Consider the following 18,412-nt stretch of genomic DNA (forward strand, 5'->3'; position numbering starts at 1 on the left):
GTTAGATCGGGCCCTGGCGTATTGTTGTGTAGCTATCTTGTGGCAATCTTGCTGATCAATCAGATGCCAAAACATGTTTGAGACCTCTAGGCGTGTAGGCTCTAATTTACACGATCGATTCATGATAGTACAATTGAATAGATTGGTGCATGGAGATTTCTAGTGAGAGATTGATCGAGAAACTTGCAGTTCAAATTGCAATAGGGTATTTCTATGAGAAAATGATGTTGCATTTACTGCATTAGGGTGTTCCGAATTTTCTTTTGAAATGCAATTTGGTTCTAATGGTGTGATCTCAATAGTTTATAAATCCTATTTCGGATGCATTTTTTTTTCAGAAATATTTATATATATGTTACCTATATATGAAATTTACGTCCCGACAATGGCGATGATTTCAGCAGCAAGTTGCCTCTCGCCGACCTCTTGTTTCTTTCGTCTCAAACAGAGGGAAGTGGAATGGAATAAGCACAGCAGAAACCTCGACGCCGAATATAACCACACATATGGGATTATCTGGAAAAAGAAAAATGAAAAACCATGATAAAACTGTGCTAGAGTGGAAGTGAACATTGCATCCATTTTAGCGCCAATGCACCATGTCAGACCATTCAATTGTGGTTTGATTTTTGCAAACTACTGATGAGTTGCAGTAGAGCAAATAATTTATAAATTGTTGCGTGTATTTGTCCTTAGCATAATTTGCCCTTATAAAAAACAATCAAAGTTATTCCCTCCATCCCATACTATAAAACACGCACGTATTTTAATATTCAACTATTAAACATTTGACGAACAATTAGTATAATATAATTTGAATTTATTTGCTAAAAATAATATCATCGAATTGGTATTTGAATTTATTTTCATATATTATAATTTTGCTGCTATAAACCTTATAGTATATAATTATAATTTTAAAAATTAGTTTCATACACCGTGCTAAATTTAACCTTATAAGACGTTTTGATATTGGCCAAAGTCAAACTGCTTTAAGTTTGACCAATTTTGTAGAAAAAAGTAGTAAAATTTTCAACCCAAGACAAAGTTATTATGAAAATATATTCAATTATTAATTTGAAACTAATTTAGTATTATAGATATTACTATATTAGTCTATAAACTTAGTCAAACTTAAAATAATTGAACTTTAATAAAGTTAAAACGTGCAGGGACGGAGGGAGTGAAAAGTTGCTGCTTGTCGGCTTCCTCGTAAACCGCGCCCCACACATCACCTCCCTCCCTATATAGGCATAGCTAGCTTAGCTCACCCCCAACATCGCACGCACGCACGCGCTAGAGAAACTAAAGAGAGAGAGGTCGATCAGAAATCAATGGAGGCGCACGTGGAGAGGGCGCTCCGGGAGGGCCTGACGGAGGAGGAGAGGGCGGCGCTGGAGCCGGCGGTGATGGCGCACCACACGTTCCCGCCCTCCACCACCACCGCCACCACGGCGGCGGCAACGTGCACGTCGCTGGTGACGCAGCGCGTGGCGGCGCCGGTGCGCGCGGTGTGGCCCATCGTGCGCAGCTTCGGCAACCCGCAGCGGTACAAGCACTTCGTCCGCACCTGCGCCCTCGCCGCCGGCGACGGCGCCAGCGTCGGCAGCGTCCGCGAGGTCACCGTCGTGTCCGGCCTCCCGGCTTCCACCAGCACCGAGCGCCTCGAGATGCTCGACGACGACCGCCACATCATCAGCTTCCGCGTCGTCGGCGGCCAGCACCGCCTCCGCAACTACCGCTCCGTCACCTCCGTCACCGAGTTCCAGCCGCCCGCCGCCGGCCCCGCCCCCGCCCCGCCGTACTGCGTCGTCGTCGAGTCATACGTCGTCGACGTCCCTGACGGGAACACGGCGGAGGACACCAGGATGTTCACCGACACCGTCGTCAAGCTCAACCTCCAGAAGCTCGCCGCCGTCGCCGAGGACTCCTCCTCTGCTTCGCGGCGGCGCGACTAGGAGAGGCCTCGTCAATAAATCGTCGTCGTCGTCCATGGCGACGGCGGCGGCGGCGGTGTCGTGTTATTTGTCACTTCTTCTTCTTCTTCTTTTTACTTTTTTTTTTAGTTTTGCTTTTCCCATGTTTTTTTTTCTTTTGCTTTCCTTTTGGTTTTCTTGTAAAAACAACTGTTGTGGCATAAGGAAGCCTGTTTTGGTTTGTACGGAGCAAGGGATTTACATTTCCGATTGACCATAGTGGTATCACTGTTTTCGACAAATTTCAACAGCATTTTGATAAGTTTTGACCAAATTGCGATCAAAATTACTATTTTTAAATTTTAGTTTGTCAAAAACCATTCGAAATCACTCCCGAAAATTGATTTCGAGCCACGTCGATAGGTAAAAGAATATCGTGAAAACAATTGTTTTCGGCGGTAGATTAAACCATGGCACAAAATAACAACATTTTAGGATTACGTGCATGTTTGGTAAAGCTCCAACTCCTAAATTTAGATTAGGACTTGAGTCTGGAGTAAAGTTGTGACGCTGTCTAAATCCAGTTCCACCTCTCTAGTTTATTTTGTGAGAGCACTCCACTCAGCTTCGCTCCCATTTCAGATGGAGCTGAAACTATTTGGCTGGAGCTGTAGCTGTGCCAAACAAACCAATTACAGAACGCAAAGTGATTTTAGGGTAAAGAAGAAACTGAAAAGAAAAGAAGTGGTATTTTGAAAAAAAAATTGATGTTTGGGAATCTAAACATTATTTTTGTTTAAAGTTTTTGGTAGGAGGCACATCCTACCGGCGCTAACCGATAGACCTGAAATTTTAAAAATATTGAACCCTGATAGTACTCAGGGTTAAAATGATAAGATAGGCAAAGGCAAAAGAAATTCTGATGCACGCATGGTCATTTGTTCTTTGCTGTCATCTGCCCTTTTTTTTTTTGTTCAATTCAGAGTTTCAGGTGGTTGATAACAGCAAGCAGGATGAACTCAAGACGGTGTTGCTTTCAATTCCCATTTCATTTCTCAAATTCTTTTTTTTATTTCGGATAAAATCATTTCTTAATTTCATCTTAAATCCAAACAAATATTGAAGGTACGGCCGGCCTGAAACCTCTGGAATTTCCTGCCCAACAATATGTCAATAACTTCGAGTATCTCGTGAGACCTTTTTTTTTTTTACAGTTATCAGATAAATGCTACTAAAATATAAACATCATATATATAATGATGCCTTTTTAATTCGAAAAGATTCCAAATACCTCTGATGAGCTGACTCTAAATAAAAATTTTAGGTGAGCAAATTCTGACCTGATGAAAAAGAGTTGTTGCAAAAAGCAGTGGCCACCATTGCTTGGGTAGCCAAAGCAAAGCACTAAGCACACACAGAAAAACAGCAAGAACAAGCGGCATAGATTAGGACAAGTCACTCCCTAAAGCAAAACTGATCATGTACATGCAAATATATAGGTAGCTGAATAATTAAATTAGCTGAATAGTTATAGTTAGCTTATTGGGTGGCTAAGCTGCTTTGTGGGGTCACTGTATGGCCTCATGAGTCTCACACTTTTTTTCCAGAAAAGAAAAGGAAAAAGGCATTTCCCTCCAAAGGAGATGACTGTATCCATCAATTATATGTGTTAATGCTTATCACACTTTATGCAAAGTTTGACCAGAAGTATGATTATTGATAATAGGTGAATTCAGGTACCAATAAATTGTGTATTCGTGACTATGGAAGAAAATAAGTCAAACTTGCCTCAAAATATCTAAGCAGATCAAAATTGTTTTTTCTCCTAACAAAATGTCTTAAGACATTGTTCCAAACGGAGCTACTCCCTCCAGTTTCATTTTAATTGACGTTTTGAACAATGACATGAACTACAAAATATATCTTTGACCTTATTTTTCTATTATAATATATACAATAAATAAATAATAAATAAATGCATGTTTACTTTTATTATAGTGCTTTGAAAGACAAATCTATATATGTTGTTCTAGTTTCTTTAAACTAAATATTTTTAAAGTTATTAATGGTCAAATTTATAAAAGTTTGACTCCAACCTTGTCCAAAACGTCAATTATTATAGAACTGGAGGGAGTAACTCTCAATTTTCTCTTGATCGTATTTCGTAGGACAAAGATATTTCTCCCCTATAAATTTGTGATACCTCTAATATAAACTAGCGCAAGATACCAAAAGTATCACAAATCAATATTAAAAAGGTCATCAATTCCTCCAATCAAATTTACTTGATGTTGGGAGAACCAAGTTAGTATACTCCATTTGACTAGAGCGAGTATATTACTTCATGTTATCTTTTCAATATAAAAACCCTCCTCCGTTAATCAATATATAAACTACTCCTTTCATTTTATATTATAAATCATTTAACTTTTTTTAAGTTTGACTAAGTTTATAGAAAAAATAGCAACATATATAATATTAAATTAGTTTCATTAAATTTAATATTGAATATATATTGATAATATGTTTGTTTCATATTAAAAATATTAATATATTTTTCTATAAAGTTGATCAAACTTAAAAAAGTTTGATTAAGAAAAAAGTCAAACGACTTATAATATGAAACAGGAGAGCATAAAGCATTGAAAGCATTTGCCATAAGTTTTTGATTCAGTGGTTTCCAACAGATTGCGCATAGCACACAGACATTTCTGCTGAAACGCTGTCAAAGAAAGTTTGTTGAAGATGCAAAGCTGCATAAGCAGCATCAATGCATGGCCCATGGCACCTGCCCCATGCAATGGATAATTCCAGCCTTATGTCCTCACACACCAAAGTCAACTCCCAACTATAGAAAAATATCTCTGTGCCACGGCAGAAGTCAACGCAGTACACTAACAAGACAAGTCAATGCCATGAAACCTAAAAATAGATAAAAGATCTACATATGTTAGTCAGTCAGTGCATGGCTCGTTCATCTTCCTTATCTAACTGAAAGCAGGGTTAGTGGATGACACTTTAATTTTAACCCCTGTTTCTTTTTAGCACATGTGCACCAAATTTTCAGGCTGTGAAGTTGATTGTTTATAATGAAATTCATTCCGGTTTTAATTTTAAAAAGCTACAACCAATTATTAGAAATTATAGGTCAAATAACTACGAACTACAAAATCATACCTTAATTGAAAACAAGCAAACTACTTCATCTGCGGTTGTATATGTAGTCCTTATCTTTCTCAAACTAGAAAACAGAAAATCCGAAAACAACAGTCGTTCATTTACCGATTGAATTTCGTTAACCTCCTTGTTGACGAAAACCACAACAAAAGATAATATCAGAGAGTAACTGAGTTGTAAATTAGTCATTTACTCAAATCTTGCTACCGCCTAAACCATCGAACGGATCCGGTGGGGACCACCACTAAGGACACCACACCAATAGGAGACTTCCAACACAACGCATCTAAGAAGATCATAACATTTAGGATATCGTCGTTACTATGTTTTTACCTAGATTAAAATGTTTTGTTATGCAGAATTAAGTTAATCGATAAACAGATGGAAAATAACGAATTTTTGTAAGTTTTTCTTTAATTCATGAACTGTCTATCATCACTCAGTGCTAAAGTTTAGTATGCAACACATTAGGTCAAAATAGATTAATAGGCATATCCTACATTATGTGAGGTTGTTGATTGTCACCTAGTGGCTACAATTACTTGTACAAAATAATTTTAGAAGATCATTCTTATTTCAGACTGATCTTTTATCGCTACAAAAATAATGTGCTTTGCTCTAACGTTCCACGTTAAAAAAAATGCTCTGCTTGTTATCCCACTTGGTTTTCAGGGTTTATACTTTATAAACCTCTATAGATCCTAAGGAGCATAAAAGGCAAACAAGAAGAATGAGGCCCATCGAGTTGTTGGGTTCTTTTCCACACTTGGATTCAAAGGCTGTCCCAAGCCCATTGTATAAAATGAACCTTATACTTATGTACCGGTAGCCCAAATCGATGTACTGGTCTTTTTTCATGCCCAACTTTTGTAGGAGGCGGATTTTTTAAAATATATATATTTTTTTTCCTCCTCTTTGCTGATGTTACCGAGCTACATTGCAATTTCAATTCTCTTACCGAGCTACAAAAGAAATGCAGCTTGTTTTAAGAACTCTGGATTTTAAGAAATAGCTCGTGAATAGGCAGCTAATGAGAATCTAAAAAATTAAATTTCTCAGCTTCTTTTCATTTTTTTTAAAAAAATATGACTATATACTACCAAGATCTAAGTGAGAATCAATATTGCTTAGGGTGTTGAAGGTTCTAGGATACGCTATAGTTACCAGAAGTAGAGCTAGATAAATAATGGCTCGTTAGCTCGCTACTCGACTCTTTTAGAATTGCCAACAAACTGAGCAAGGGGGGTTTAGTGTTACACATAACAAGCTTCATGAGCCAAACAAGCCATGGGAAAACTGGCAACCTAAGAATCCAACATTTAGAGATATATTTTGTATCTTATCTTAGTCGGTTTCTCTAATTATTTCCTGATTCTGATTCTACAAGTCGGATGTAGAGATAAGGAAGTATTGTCTCTATATGTACTCATGGTCCGTGATTAATCGAATTATCACGCTGACTCAATTACGCTTTCACCAACTAGCAGCTAGGGATTTAGGAGTCTTCTTTTGCTCGGCTCATTTACCAGCTCAAGGTCTTTTAGCTCGTTAGAATAATGATCCGAGCCAAGCTAACTCAATATCGACTCCTAACATAAGCTTTTCAAACAGAACCACGGACATACACTACATCATGCATGTAAGTTCATGCCCTGCAATATCCATCCTAGGTGCACCCTCTTAGATTGATACACACAGAAACAGACAAAGACCAGGGATAAGATCATATGCCTTGCAAAAAAAAAAATCTTAAATAAACACACTCACATATATGTATTTGTGCACATCTAGATTTGAATGTGCATCCATAACCTCGTACAACAATAACATATCAAGAAGTGGTTTTTTTCTCCCATGAATCTACCACATCAGTTTCGTCGATCGAGAGAATACTACCTTTTCCTTGTGCTGGTAGGATTGTTAGCTAACGTGGCAATATCCTAGGAGATGAAAGGTGTCCCAATCCATCCTTTGTTCCTTGTACACCCAGATGAGTCCACATACAAGCATGACTCCTGCCATTTCAGATATGATCGGTCAGCTCAAAGCATACTTGTGTTTTAATTCCTAGCAGTTTCATATGTGTACCAATGCTCGATAGAGTTTCTATTATATTATCAAAATAGCTAAAAAAATGAGTCAAAATTCTCACATTAATCAAAGAAAACGAATAAAATCCCAATTGATTACGGTGGGTTCATTTTATAATAGCGTAGATTGGCCAATAATAGTTGTGTGCAACGTACAATTTTACAAATGGTAACAAGAGCTAAGAATTTTATATCAAATGAAATCTTACTATCGAAATCTATTGTATATCTACAATATTACAACCCTGCATACCAAAAAAAAGAAACTAAGAGTTGTATATCGAATCCAGTACAACTAGTCTCATCACGCAAAACTGAACTGAAAATCCAGTTATATCATAAACAAAAAAAATAATTTTTCCAAAGACTCCAACTTGGATGCACACGCCAAATCAGGTGCCAAACAATTCATGTGCTGATGATGTTTTTTTCCTCTTTTTCAAAATCCGTGAACCATATACAGGGAGATGGGGCATGATTGCAAACAGGCAAGGAACAGTGCAATGCAAAAAGGGATCCAATCAGCAACAGAAGCATGCTTGTACTTGTGGCCACTTCAAAATCTTTCAAAACCCTTTCCCTTTTTCTTTTCGGTTTTTTTACCTCCATCTGCGTGACTGCGAATCTGTCATGGTGTTTTCCATCACACTGAACAGCCAAATGTGATGGCTTTTTTGACCCTGCTTGGTTCAGGTTCAATCTTCAGAAATGTGCACTGGATATCTATCTACATTTTGCAGACATTGTAACTGCAAGATTCTCCCTACCTGGATTTTGCTAACTTCATGAGTTCAACCCAAAGATGCCTAGGGTGAACTCTGTTCACTCCATATTTTAGGTTTGTTACAAGTCAAACTTCTTTAACCTTAACCAAGTTTATAGAAAAAATATAGTGATATCTATAGCATCAAATTGTTTTCATTAAATCCACCACTAAATATGTTTTTACAGCATGTTTTTTATGTGTTCGAAACACTACTACATTTTTCTAAAAACTTGATCAAACTTTGTTCGATTTAGGACAAACTCAAGATGACTTTAATATAGAACAAGAGAGTAGTACACTTTTATATGCATGGATAATTGGGTTGGGTAGAAGAGTCACGTTGAAAAAAATGCTCAGATCAATGGAATATTCGTCGATCAATCATAAGCTCAAAATGGACTGTTTTCTTTTTTCTTAAAATAAATGAGGCAGATCCCTGCCTTTGGACTGGAACTATCTGCATGAAACTATTCAGTCTTGGTCCCGTGGTAAACAAGAACTGTAGCAAAATCTGCAATCTGTCAAAAAATGAGGAGACAGAAGAGGGCAACACACTGTCTATCCATTGCAATTTTGAGGCACCAGAAATTAACTTATATAAATTTATATATGCAAGGAAAAACCTCAAGGTTTCATAGATAAGGGCCTGATCAGTAGTGGACACTCGTGACTAGTTGGCCCTTAGCTGCAAATGCAATGCAAATGCAGAAGCTCACAAAGCAGAGCTCAGATTTTGTACATCTGAAACTTGCTAACTTTCTAAACTGAGCACATCTTTGCTGCTAAGATGCTCAATATCTGCTGCGCCATCGCTTCCTCCGGAGGTCTTCTTGAGCTCCTCGTACATGTCCTCGATCATCGGCTTCCACAGTCGGACGCGGGCGTTTATGAACCAGTTTGAGACCTGAAAATGCAAAACATTAATACTATTTTTTCCCCTATTTTTCCATAAGTAGGAAAACAATTCTCTGATCTTGTGAAGTAGTAGTAGCTTGGATGTTTGATGATGAAAGATTGAATGAGGCTTCACCTGGCTCCTGCTCAGGCCGCTTCTCGCCGCCAGCATGTCCTTCTCGCTGTCCTTTGGATACCTGAATCAGCATTTGACATATTTTCATTGAACTTGTGTTGCTTTGAATCATGATATGGTCCATTGGATGATTAATAGTAGTAGATATGGTCCATTGGATGAGAAAAGATGAAATGTCTAGACCACTTCTACCATCAGTAGAAACTACTGTTAAAACAGTCATATTTTCATACCTATAGGAAAATATATTTGAGATGTCAAACTTCAAAAAAAAAAATGATTACAACTTGACTCCAAGAGTTTGAACTGGTTCCATGACATCTATCCAATCAATACCGTTCGAAGCAAACTTCTCTATAAGATCATCAGCACTCAAGTTAACATACTACTACTACTTACAATATGTTTGTGCGATTGTATCATGTTATTAATGTCCATTCTAAAGGATAGAAAGAAAGGTATTAATGTCCACTCTGAAGTCTAAAGGATAGAAATTACTCCAGTAATCAAGTTATATTTGTTCTATACTTCAAAGAATGGACATTATCACATTAATACCTTTTTTTCTGTGTGATTGTATCATGTTTCTGATTTGAAACTTTTTTTTTCAAAAAAAAAAAGAACTCTAGTAAGAGTGATGATCATGAGCACAGAGTGATCATTTGTGACATGTGAGAGTTGAGAGCAAGAAGAAGAAGAGATTATAAGAATGTGGGTTGAGCTTACGGGCGGAGGAAGTTCTCGAACATCCAGGCCTTGAGCACGGCGACGGACTTCTCCGGCAAGCCGCGCTGCGGCCGCCACGACTGCTGGTCACCTCGCCGGAGCTGCTGCATCGCCCAGTGCTTCTGGATGAACGACGACTCCCAGCTCCGCTCCTTCTCCTCCAGCGCCGCCGCCGCCGACGACGACGACGACCTCGCCGTCGCCGCCGCCACCAGCTGTCCCATCACCCGCCTCCTCACCCTCCTGTACGCCGCCGCCACCGCCCGCCCCGCGAACGCCGCCGTCAGCCCGCCGCCGCCGCCGCCGGTGGAGCGCACCATGCTGTTGAACCTCGCCGCCGTGCTCTGCATCTCCTCGACGCATTGGTTGCACTTCTCGTCCACCTGCATCTCATCGCCATTGGTTCGCACCAAGAAACGGTTTCTTAGGTGTTCGACGAGGAACTGAGCCAAGAACTCACCAGTTGGAGTAGCTTCCTCAGACGCTGCGCCTCCGCCGCCCACCTCGCACCGCCGCTCCCGGGTGAGGCATCCTCCGTCGGCGCCGTCGTGATCCTCGCCGAGAAGCCCGACGAGAGCGCCTGGCTCGCCTCGCCGCCGTCGACGCCGCTGGCCGCGTCCGTGGCGACGTCTTGCAGCAGGCAGGCGACGAAGCCGTTGAGCAGCTCCTGCGCGACGTGCGCGAGCACCGCTGACCGCGACACCACCTGCGAGAAATGCGGAGGCGCCCTCGAGTGGTACGCTTGCCTTAGCTCGCCGGCGGCGGCGGCTGCGGCGTCGTCGCCGTGAGTGGGGTGGAACAGGGCGGCGCCGGCGCCGGCGGCTGCTGCCTGGTGGTAGCCGAGGCCGCCTCCGCTGCTCACGTGGGTTAAGCCGGAGCAGCTCACTTCCGACGACGCGTTCGCCATGCTGCTCGGGGACGAACACTTGGTGGCGCCGAGCCGCAGCGACAGCTCGCTCGCCGCGGGCGCCGCCGCCGCCACGGAGCTCGCGGCGAAAGGGCTCAAGAACCCGGCGCCGGCGCCGGAGGAGAATCCGGACAGGTAGTACGCACCATGTAACGGCGCAATGCCGGACCCTCCATAGATCCAGCCGCCGCCGCCGGCGTCGCCGCACGGCGCCTCTCCGGCGAGCCTTCCCATCCTCGACGCTTGAGCAATGGTGACACCCGACGACGTTCCACACCCAAACTCCACCGAACCCAGCACCGAGTGCACGGTGCTGCAGCTCTCCGCGCCACCGGCCGCGGCGGCGGCGACCGCGGCGGCATTCACCTCCTCCTCCGACACGCTCCCCTGCGGCCGCCGCAGAGGCACGGCGCACGCCAGCTCGTCGCCAACAGCAGCCACCGGCGAGGCGACCAAGAACTCGCCGTCCACATCCCCGAACCCAAAACCAAAGAACGGCGCCGCCGCCTCTGCACCGCCGCCGCCGGCGACGAAGCAGCAGCTGATGGCGTCGAGGCCCAGCTGGTGATAGGATGGATTGCTGCTAGTGGACATTGTCACTATAGCTTACTAGCTCCAACTCCAAGCTTGTAGTAGTAGTAGGAGTAGATAGCTCTTCACTTCCAAATCTAAAAAAAGACCTGCAAGGGCAGCAGCATGCAGGAGAAGGAGAAGCATGAGCCAAATTATTGGTGACATGAACACTGCTGCTGATGCTGCTGCTCAGAGACAAAGCCATGGCAGGGCAGCAGATTGTTCCTTCCTTCCTTCCTTCCACAAAAGCATATGGTAAAGATTAAAAAAATTGAGATAAGTAGAGTAAAGGTAATCTAATCCACTGTGCACTAATCAGTTCTTGCAATTATCAGTTGTGCCTGCCCATCCATATGCCAAAGCCATATACTACTAGGTTTATAGAATGAAAGAAAAGATCTCCTAGCTACTCCTATAATAACCACACGACATATACTCCTACATAGGCAAAGATATCTAAAGCATGCAGTAAAACAGGATATATGTTTGATGATTAATTACTAGGAAAGGAATTGCAGCACAAGAAAAGAATCAGAATAAACAAATGGAGAAAAAAGAGGCTAGCTAGAGGGGATTAGTCACAGTAGACATTCTTGTAAGAAAATGTGCTTATCCGGTTTCTATCACTTCCACATTCCCAGTACCTAGTGGAAGCAGCCAGTGGCACAAAGATCAACAGTGAAATCACTAGAGATCTTACCATTATATTCTAATCCGTACTTAAAAGAAACAATCGATAAATGGGAAGAGAATAAACACACCAAACTAAAAGCTTGAGCTCATGTGTAGGAAGCATCAACCACACACTTCAATTTCAGAGTTAACAGGGGAAAGAAAGAAATAAAAAAAGAATCTTGCTGGATGTAGCACATTGCATTCTAACATGAGTTAAGCACGGCTAACTAAGAACCATGAAACATTTCATAGAAGAATAATATGAGCTCTCTCAATCGAAAAGGTCAAAGGAGAAAAGAAACCATTGCCGCCAAGAAACACTACCATGTCAACCAGAGCACAAACTGCAGCCCCAAAAAAACTCTGAACAAGAGCATAGCCTTGACAGAGTTGAGTGAACAGATTGCAAGAACGTAGTAACCAAAGCTCAACCTCAAGCATGGCGATCCATGAGCAAGAAGAAGAAGAAGAAGAAGAAGAAGAAGAAGGGTCCTGAAATGGAAAGAGGGGCGTTTCCTAATAAAACGGCAGCAAGGCGACTCGCTCACAACCTTCTTATATTAAATGCCCCAGGCGAGAAGCAGGAAGCAACCGGGGTCAGGGACTCAGGGGAGAGCAGGGGACGCCATGATCACCATCAGGGCAGAGAGAGAAAGAGAAGATGAAACTGCATTTTTTGCAGTTTTGCATGGCATGCAATGCAATGCAAGGCTCCAAACCCCCACTTGGAGAGCAGCTACCTCTGATCTTGGGCTCTGATCAGGGAGATTTGGGGCTCTCTCATCATCACCATTCACAGGAAAACCAGCCTGGGTCCCACCTAGGAGCTAGGAGCTGTTGCATTTAATTTGCTAGTATAGGGTGGAACAAATTGTGGAAATGATGATTTTTTTTTTTGAAGGGCCAAGTTGAAATAGCGGGGGTCCCAATTCTAGAGGTGTGTTTTGAGGGAGTACAATACAAATTTAGTTTAGGGCACTTTTGAAAAGCGATATTTTAAAGATCACAGGAATAGAAAATATGTAGGATTAGAATATCGGCGCTTGTAAAATCATTAGGATTTAAAAATACACAGAAATTGTTCAAACATGTTGTTTGGTTGGTTCATGGAAAAAAGAGCAAAGGAATTTAGTGGGAGAGACACAAAATGAGATTTTGTATGAGGTTGGACCTTATGTCAGAAATTCTTCAAAATCCTTGTGAGTTGAGCCATTTTATAGGATTTTGATAGCGTCATTCCTCCTTTGTTCCAAAAGCACAAAAAAAAAGTTTCAATAGGATTTATATCCTCCAAATTTCCTTTGTTCAAAGGAGTTTAATAAGCCAAACTTTTGGAAGATAAAGATAAATATTATAAACTTTTTTGATAGGTATATCCTGCTACTGCTACCTCTCAAGAGCTGTAAAGTTGCTTGAGATAAAAAAAAAGATGGTGGTACACTAAAAGTTGAGTTCTTATCAAATTTAGCGAAACGGTTTTCAAAATTATTAAAAATTAGTAGAATTATGATGGTTGAAGCATGATTGGTTGGATACTTGGATGCCTTATAATACCAACTAAATATACCCTTGTACCTGAATAATGTCTGCATTATGTAGGCTGTGTTAGTTTCCGATGAATGGATGAATACACAGGCTTCCCAACCTTGTATTCCCTCCATCCGAACATATAGCAACATGGTATTGGATTAAACGTAGCAGACTAGAATCTGGAAAGGCCCCCTATCTCGATTCATAGTACTAAATTGTGTCAAATTCAGTATTGAATTGCTATATTTTGGGATGGAGGTATAATACGACGACCAAAAAACTATGAGCCCGTTCAGATTTGTGCCATTTTGAACCACATCATTTTGGTAAAATTGGTAAACATGTAGATGCATTTTGTTTGCTACCAAAAAATGGTAATGCCTAGAGAATTTTGGCAATAACGGCTGTGATCGGCAGCTTGTTGCTACAATTGCAACCGCTACAACGTAATACATATAACTTATGTATTGCGGCAGCACTGCCACAACTATGCCACCGAACAGGCTCAACACATTTAGCCCGTCCTACCAAAATTTGGGAATGTTGCCAACTTGCTAAAATTTTGGTATTGCCAAATTTTAGAAATGTTCATTTTGGTAGTAATCTAAACAAACTCTATATATGAGTATCTTTATAATACTATTCCAAATTCATTTTTCAACTTTATAATAGTTAACCCATTCATTTTGTACCCTCAAATAATTATTCAAAATCATTCATCTATTCAACCATTTAGTACAAATATATCCTTCATGAGGACCTAATACCAAAATTGTTGTGTGAAAGGGCTTTGGATTTTTTTTCTAAATTACTTAATGGCTGGAAAAATGAATGATTTTGTTATAACTCTTCATTGAATTAACTTATTATAAAGTTGAGCAAATAGATTTAAAAAAGGTTCTACAAGAAAAAAAATCAAACATATAGAAAGTTTATGTTAAATAGTAGCTCCGAAAGTGTGCGTGTTAATCTATTTTTTTCATTCCTTAAATAAACAACTGGGCGGTGCTCTTTATACTGGAATTGGGTGATGCCTTTGCCCATACCATGATACATGCACAGTGTGGCTGTGGTGATGCAACAGTAGCAAAGCAAAAGACATAGCATGGGATGGGAGCCCCCTTGTTTTGGGGAAAATAAATATGTAGTGCAAACCATAAATGTAGTAGAAACTATCGTTGGATCGAGAAATGAACGTTCGAGATTCGGCCACGTCACCATGAGTTAAAATTTAACTCTCTGATTTACTCATGAGTTAAAATTTTAACAGGGAGTTAAAGTTTAACTTATAGTGACGTGAACGAAACTCGGACGTCCATTTCTCGATCCAATGGTAGTTTCCAAGTTTCCGCTGCATATACGATTTGCACTACATGTTTTTTCCCTTGTTTTGGATCATGGACATGGTAGGGGCAGGGGTATGTTTAAGAGAGGACGACACGTACAACAACAGTAGCACTACAGCCCGCTATATATGGTTGTAGATACTACAACAGAACACGAGCTTTATGGGACTTATCACCTCATGATTGTCTCCCCATCTAGGACAAACCCTGAACCACTAAATTAATCCATTCTTGCTCATTCTAAAACTGTATTTTACCTAACCAGCAACGTCAACCCATAAATGATTACTATTCGTTTATGTCACTGTCTCGATCGTACTATATTTGTTTATTTTAGAACAAGAGAGTATATAGTATAAGTATATTGTATTAGCTATTGGGTTGGGTCAGGTGGAGCAATGACATTAAAAGATAGAGACTACTAATTCGCGAAGCTTTCCCCCTAGGCGAACACTCGGCTCACACCAGTCTACACCCAAACAACCTTATCCTTGCATCTCCTCTCCTTCAACCAATCATTCGCACACTCAAAGTTGAAGCGGATGGGCCACCATCGCCGTTCCTTGTCATATTACTCCCTATTAATAGGACAGTTAGCAAGCTCAGTTGAGCAAAAGTTTCATCCATTGCTCCCTGCCCTATTCCTCCTCCTCCCTACAATATTTCTACTCCACGGCAGGATGGTGGCACGCCGCCGCAAGGCCTTCTCCGATGAGACGGCAGTTAGCTCAAGCTCCCCTTTCTCATGGTGTGCTTCTTCCCCTGCCTCATCAAGATTCCGATGATATCCCTTACCCTAGCAAGTTTGGTTTGATATTCATCCTGACCATGGGACATCGGTGTTTCTTCCCTCCGCACCGACGAGCCCCGAGGCTCATCCTCACCAATGGCAACAAGGCGGACAAGAAAGTTTTGGAGTTTGAAGTTGAAAGTTTTGCGATTTTGAATTTAAAGTTTGATCTCTTGAATGGAAAGTTTTGGGGGTCTAGGTTGAATTGAAATTGGGAGAATTTTTGTTAGGAAGTTACAGGCTTTGGATGTAAAGTTTTTGAATTCTTAGTTTGAAGTTTCATATCTTCAATAAAAAAGTTTTTTTTTATTATTTTGATTGAGAGGTTTACCAATTCACTATGAAGGTTTCCATACTTTTGAATTGAAAGTTTTGATCGGATTAAAAAGAAACCCTTCGGACCACCTACGAAGATTCACATGGAATCGCGTTAGAATCCATTCACGGGGAACGGTTGCTTGCCACACGAGGGAACGATGCATTAATTCTTTCTTTTTTTTGAGTGCGCGCAAGAATCAAAAGTTGCGAGCATGCACCAAATAGCATTCCTGAAAGATAATAACTCTTTGAACTCATCTCTTGGAGTTTGGGGGATGATATCAATAGTAGGGGTTAGCCGATCTTTCGGTGAGACAAGATAACTATGATTTATAGAAAAACCTTGACGAACCAACTAATAAAGGATATGAAAGTGAGGGAGGGCTACGGCTACCCAGGAAATAAGGGCACCTTTGAATCGAAAGATTTATGTAGTAATTTCATATGATTCAAATCCTATAGGAATATTTTCTAATTGGTCCTTTGATTCAAAGGATTGAAGCCTTTACAAATCCAATGAAATTCCTATGGAATGATACTTTACATGTGGATTTTGGAGGAATCTTAGCAAGAGCTCCAATCTCTTAGAAAATTTACTTTGAGTCTATCTCTCTCATCTAATTCCTGCGGTCCAATCAAACAATCATTCTTATGTTTTTCCTATGTTTTGCAATCCTTTGTTTTACACTTCTACAGTTCATGTCAAAATTCTATGTTTTTCTTATTCCTCCTTTTTTTTTAACCTGTGATTCAAAGGGATCCTAAGATCATGAATGGCTACTACACTGCTACTCCTGTTGTAAGTGTAGTATTCATAGCTAGTAGGAGTAGCTAGCAACCAGCTTCTTGTGGCAAGCAGTGTTGCTCACTTTTGCCGTTGGTCGAGCAGGTGCAAAGCATGCATTGTAATGCAGGCACGCGGTGGGAGCGAGTGGAATGGCGTGCAGATGGATGGATGCAGGGAGAGGCCAAGGCGATGCGTCCAAACCCCAAAAGCAACGAGTGAAGCAAAGCAAAGCATGCAGCAGCAGCAGGGTCAGGGTGTGGCAGCAGCAGCAGCCCACAGTGCGCATGCACAACACACACACACACGCGCGCAAAACACACATGCCAATCAATCACCACACTTCAGCACATGTGTTTTTCTTTCTTTAGGTGTGTTTTCACGGTAAAATTGAAAATTTGGTTGAAATTAGAACGATGTGACAGAAAAGTTGGAAGTTTGGCCGAGTTTAGTTTAAAACTTTTTCTTCAAACTTCCAACTTTTTCATCACATCAAAACTTTTCTACACACACAAACTTCCAAATTTTCTGTCACATCGTTCCGTTCTAATTTCAACCAAACTTTCAATTTTAGCGTGAACTAAACACACCCTTTGTGTGTAGAAAAGTTTTGGTGTAATGGAAAAGTTAGAAGTTTGAATAAAAAAATTTGGAACTAAGGCTCTATTTAGTTCCAAAGTTTTTTTTCTAAACTTCCAACTTTCTATCACATTAAATCTTTTATACACACAACTTTTCTATTACATCGTACTAATTTCAATCAAACTTCCAAACTTCAGTATGAACTAAACACAGCCTAAACAAGGGCTTTCTTTGTTTGGATATTCTCCTTTCCATTTTTGTGATGTAGCACGAGGCAGCACCGCAGCAGCAAAGAGAACAAGGAGAAGGAAGAAATGCAGAACAATGCATAAGTAGTTATGTTTAGTTCACACTAAAATTGAAAGTTTGATTGAAATTGGAATGATTTGATGGAAAATTTGGAAGTTTATGTGTGTAGGAAAATTTTTATGTGATGAAAAAGTTAAAAGTTTGAAGAATTATTTTGGAACTAAACACGGCGTAAGAGAGGATGATATGGCGAGAGAGAGAAAGAGAGAGCACTCATTACGCCAGAGGAAGTCTTCGGCCCATTTGAAAGTGATAATGTATGATGGATGAAGCTGAATTTATTAGTGGCAGAGATTTTAGATATAGGAAGGGGCCTAGTACACTATTATTTAGATTAACTATCTAATTAGTCAAATAATTATCACCCCTTATCTCCACAACTGGAGTTTAAGACAATGAAATGAGTGAATTAAATATTAAAAAGATGATAGGTTTATTTTTCTAAAAAGTATCGATAAAGAAATATAATTTTTTTTAAAAAATACACCATTTAGGAGGTTAGAAAAACATTTGTTATAAGCATGTGACTATATTAAAACTACAAAGACGGGCCATACCCCACACGGTCAGTCTCCTTATCAGCAATAGTACACTATCAGCAGATATTTTCGCACACATTTCACAAGCTTACATTCACAGCCATTTGGCTGATCTTGATCATCTACTTCTACTCCATCTCACATTCTCATCTATCTGTGATCTGTCCGTGCAAATGATCAAGGGCAGCCAAAAGATCTGGAATCTCTGAGCCACTCTGCTGGATGGCTCTGCACTGCGCTACTGCTGCTGCCTCCTCCTCTGGCAAGTTGATCCGAGCACATCTTCACAGACAAGAGTGTACTGCTACCACTCAGGGTCCCCCATTCCTGCCCTTGTCTGCAGTCCTGCTCCAC

General features: G+C 40.7%; 2 protein-coding genes across 4 annotated transcripts; one reads left to right on the forward strand and one right to left on the reverse strand.

Annotated features, from left to right (window-relative positions):
* Nucleotides 1-1,292: 1,292 nt before the first annotated feature.
* On the forward strand, nucleotides 1,293-2,188 carry LOC127777911 (abscisic acid receptor PYL9). The gene has a single exon (XM_052304536.1). It carries the CDS (start codon nucleotides 1,335-1,337, stop codon nucleotides 1,956-1,958), a length of 624 nt encoding a protein of 207 aa, XP_052160496.1. The 5' UTR covers nucleotides 1,293-1,334; the 3' UTR covers nucleotides 1,959-2,188.
* A 6,230-nt stretch (nucleotides 2,189-8,418) lies between these two features.
* On the reverse strand, nucleotides 8,419-12,607 carry LOC127777910 (BEL1-like homeodomain protein 1). 3 transcript variants are annotated; one of them, XM_052304534.1, is made up of 5 exons: nucleotides 12,412-12,607; nucleotides 10,166-11,292; nucleotides 9,706-10,088; nucleotides 8,980-9,040; nucleotides 8,419-8,853 (listed from the first exon to the last, which is right to left on the reverse strand). In XM_052304534.1, the coding sequence occupies exons 2-5, from the start codon at nucleotides 11,204-11,206 to the stop codon at nucleotides 8,701-8,703; spliced, it is 1,638 nt and encodes a 545-aa protein (XP_052160494.1). In that variant the 5' UTR covers nucleotides 11,207-11,292; nucleotides 12,412-12,607; the 3' UTR covers nucleotides 8,419-8,700. The 3 variants fall into 3 exon arrangements, with proteins under 3 accessions (XP_052160494.1, XP_052160493.1, XP_052160495.1); XM_052304533.1 differs by lacking the exon at nucleotides 12,412-12,607 and adding an exon at nucleotides 12,185-12,401; XM_052304535.1 differs by lacking the exon at nucleotides 12,412-12,607 and adding an exon at nucleotides 12,293-12,384.
* Nucleotides 12,608-18,412: the final 5,805 nt, after the last annotated feature.

Source organism: Oryza glaberrima, chromosome 6 (genome assembly GCF_000147395.1).
Source record: "Oryza glaberrima chromosome 6, OglaRS2, whole genome shotgun sequence".
Taxonomy (NCBI): Eukaryota; Viridiplantae; Streptophyta; class Magnoliopsida; order Poales; family Poaceae; genus Oryza; species Oryza glaberrima.

Bases quoted from the DNA above. Each gene is read 5' to 3' on its own strand.
- LOC127777911 (XM_052304536.1), top strand. From the start codon at position 1,335: ATGGAGGCGCACGTGGAGAGGGCGCTCCGGGAGGGCCTGACGGAGGAG.
- LOC127777910 (XM_052304534.1), bottom strand. From the start codon at position 11,206: ATGTCCACTAGCAGCAATCCATCCTATCACCAGCTGGGCCTCGACGCC. The intron at 10,089-10,165 runs GTGAGTTCTTGG...GATGAGATGCAG, and splicing joins TGAGGAAGCTACTCCAACTG to GTGGACGAGAAGTGCAACCA. The intron at 9,041-9,705 runs GTAAGCTCAACC...ATGCTGATTCAG, and splicing joins TTCGAGAACTTCCTCCGCCC to GTATCCAAAGGACAGCGAGA.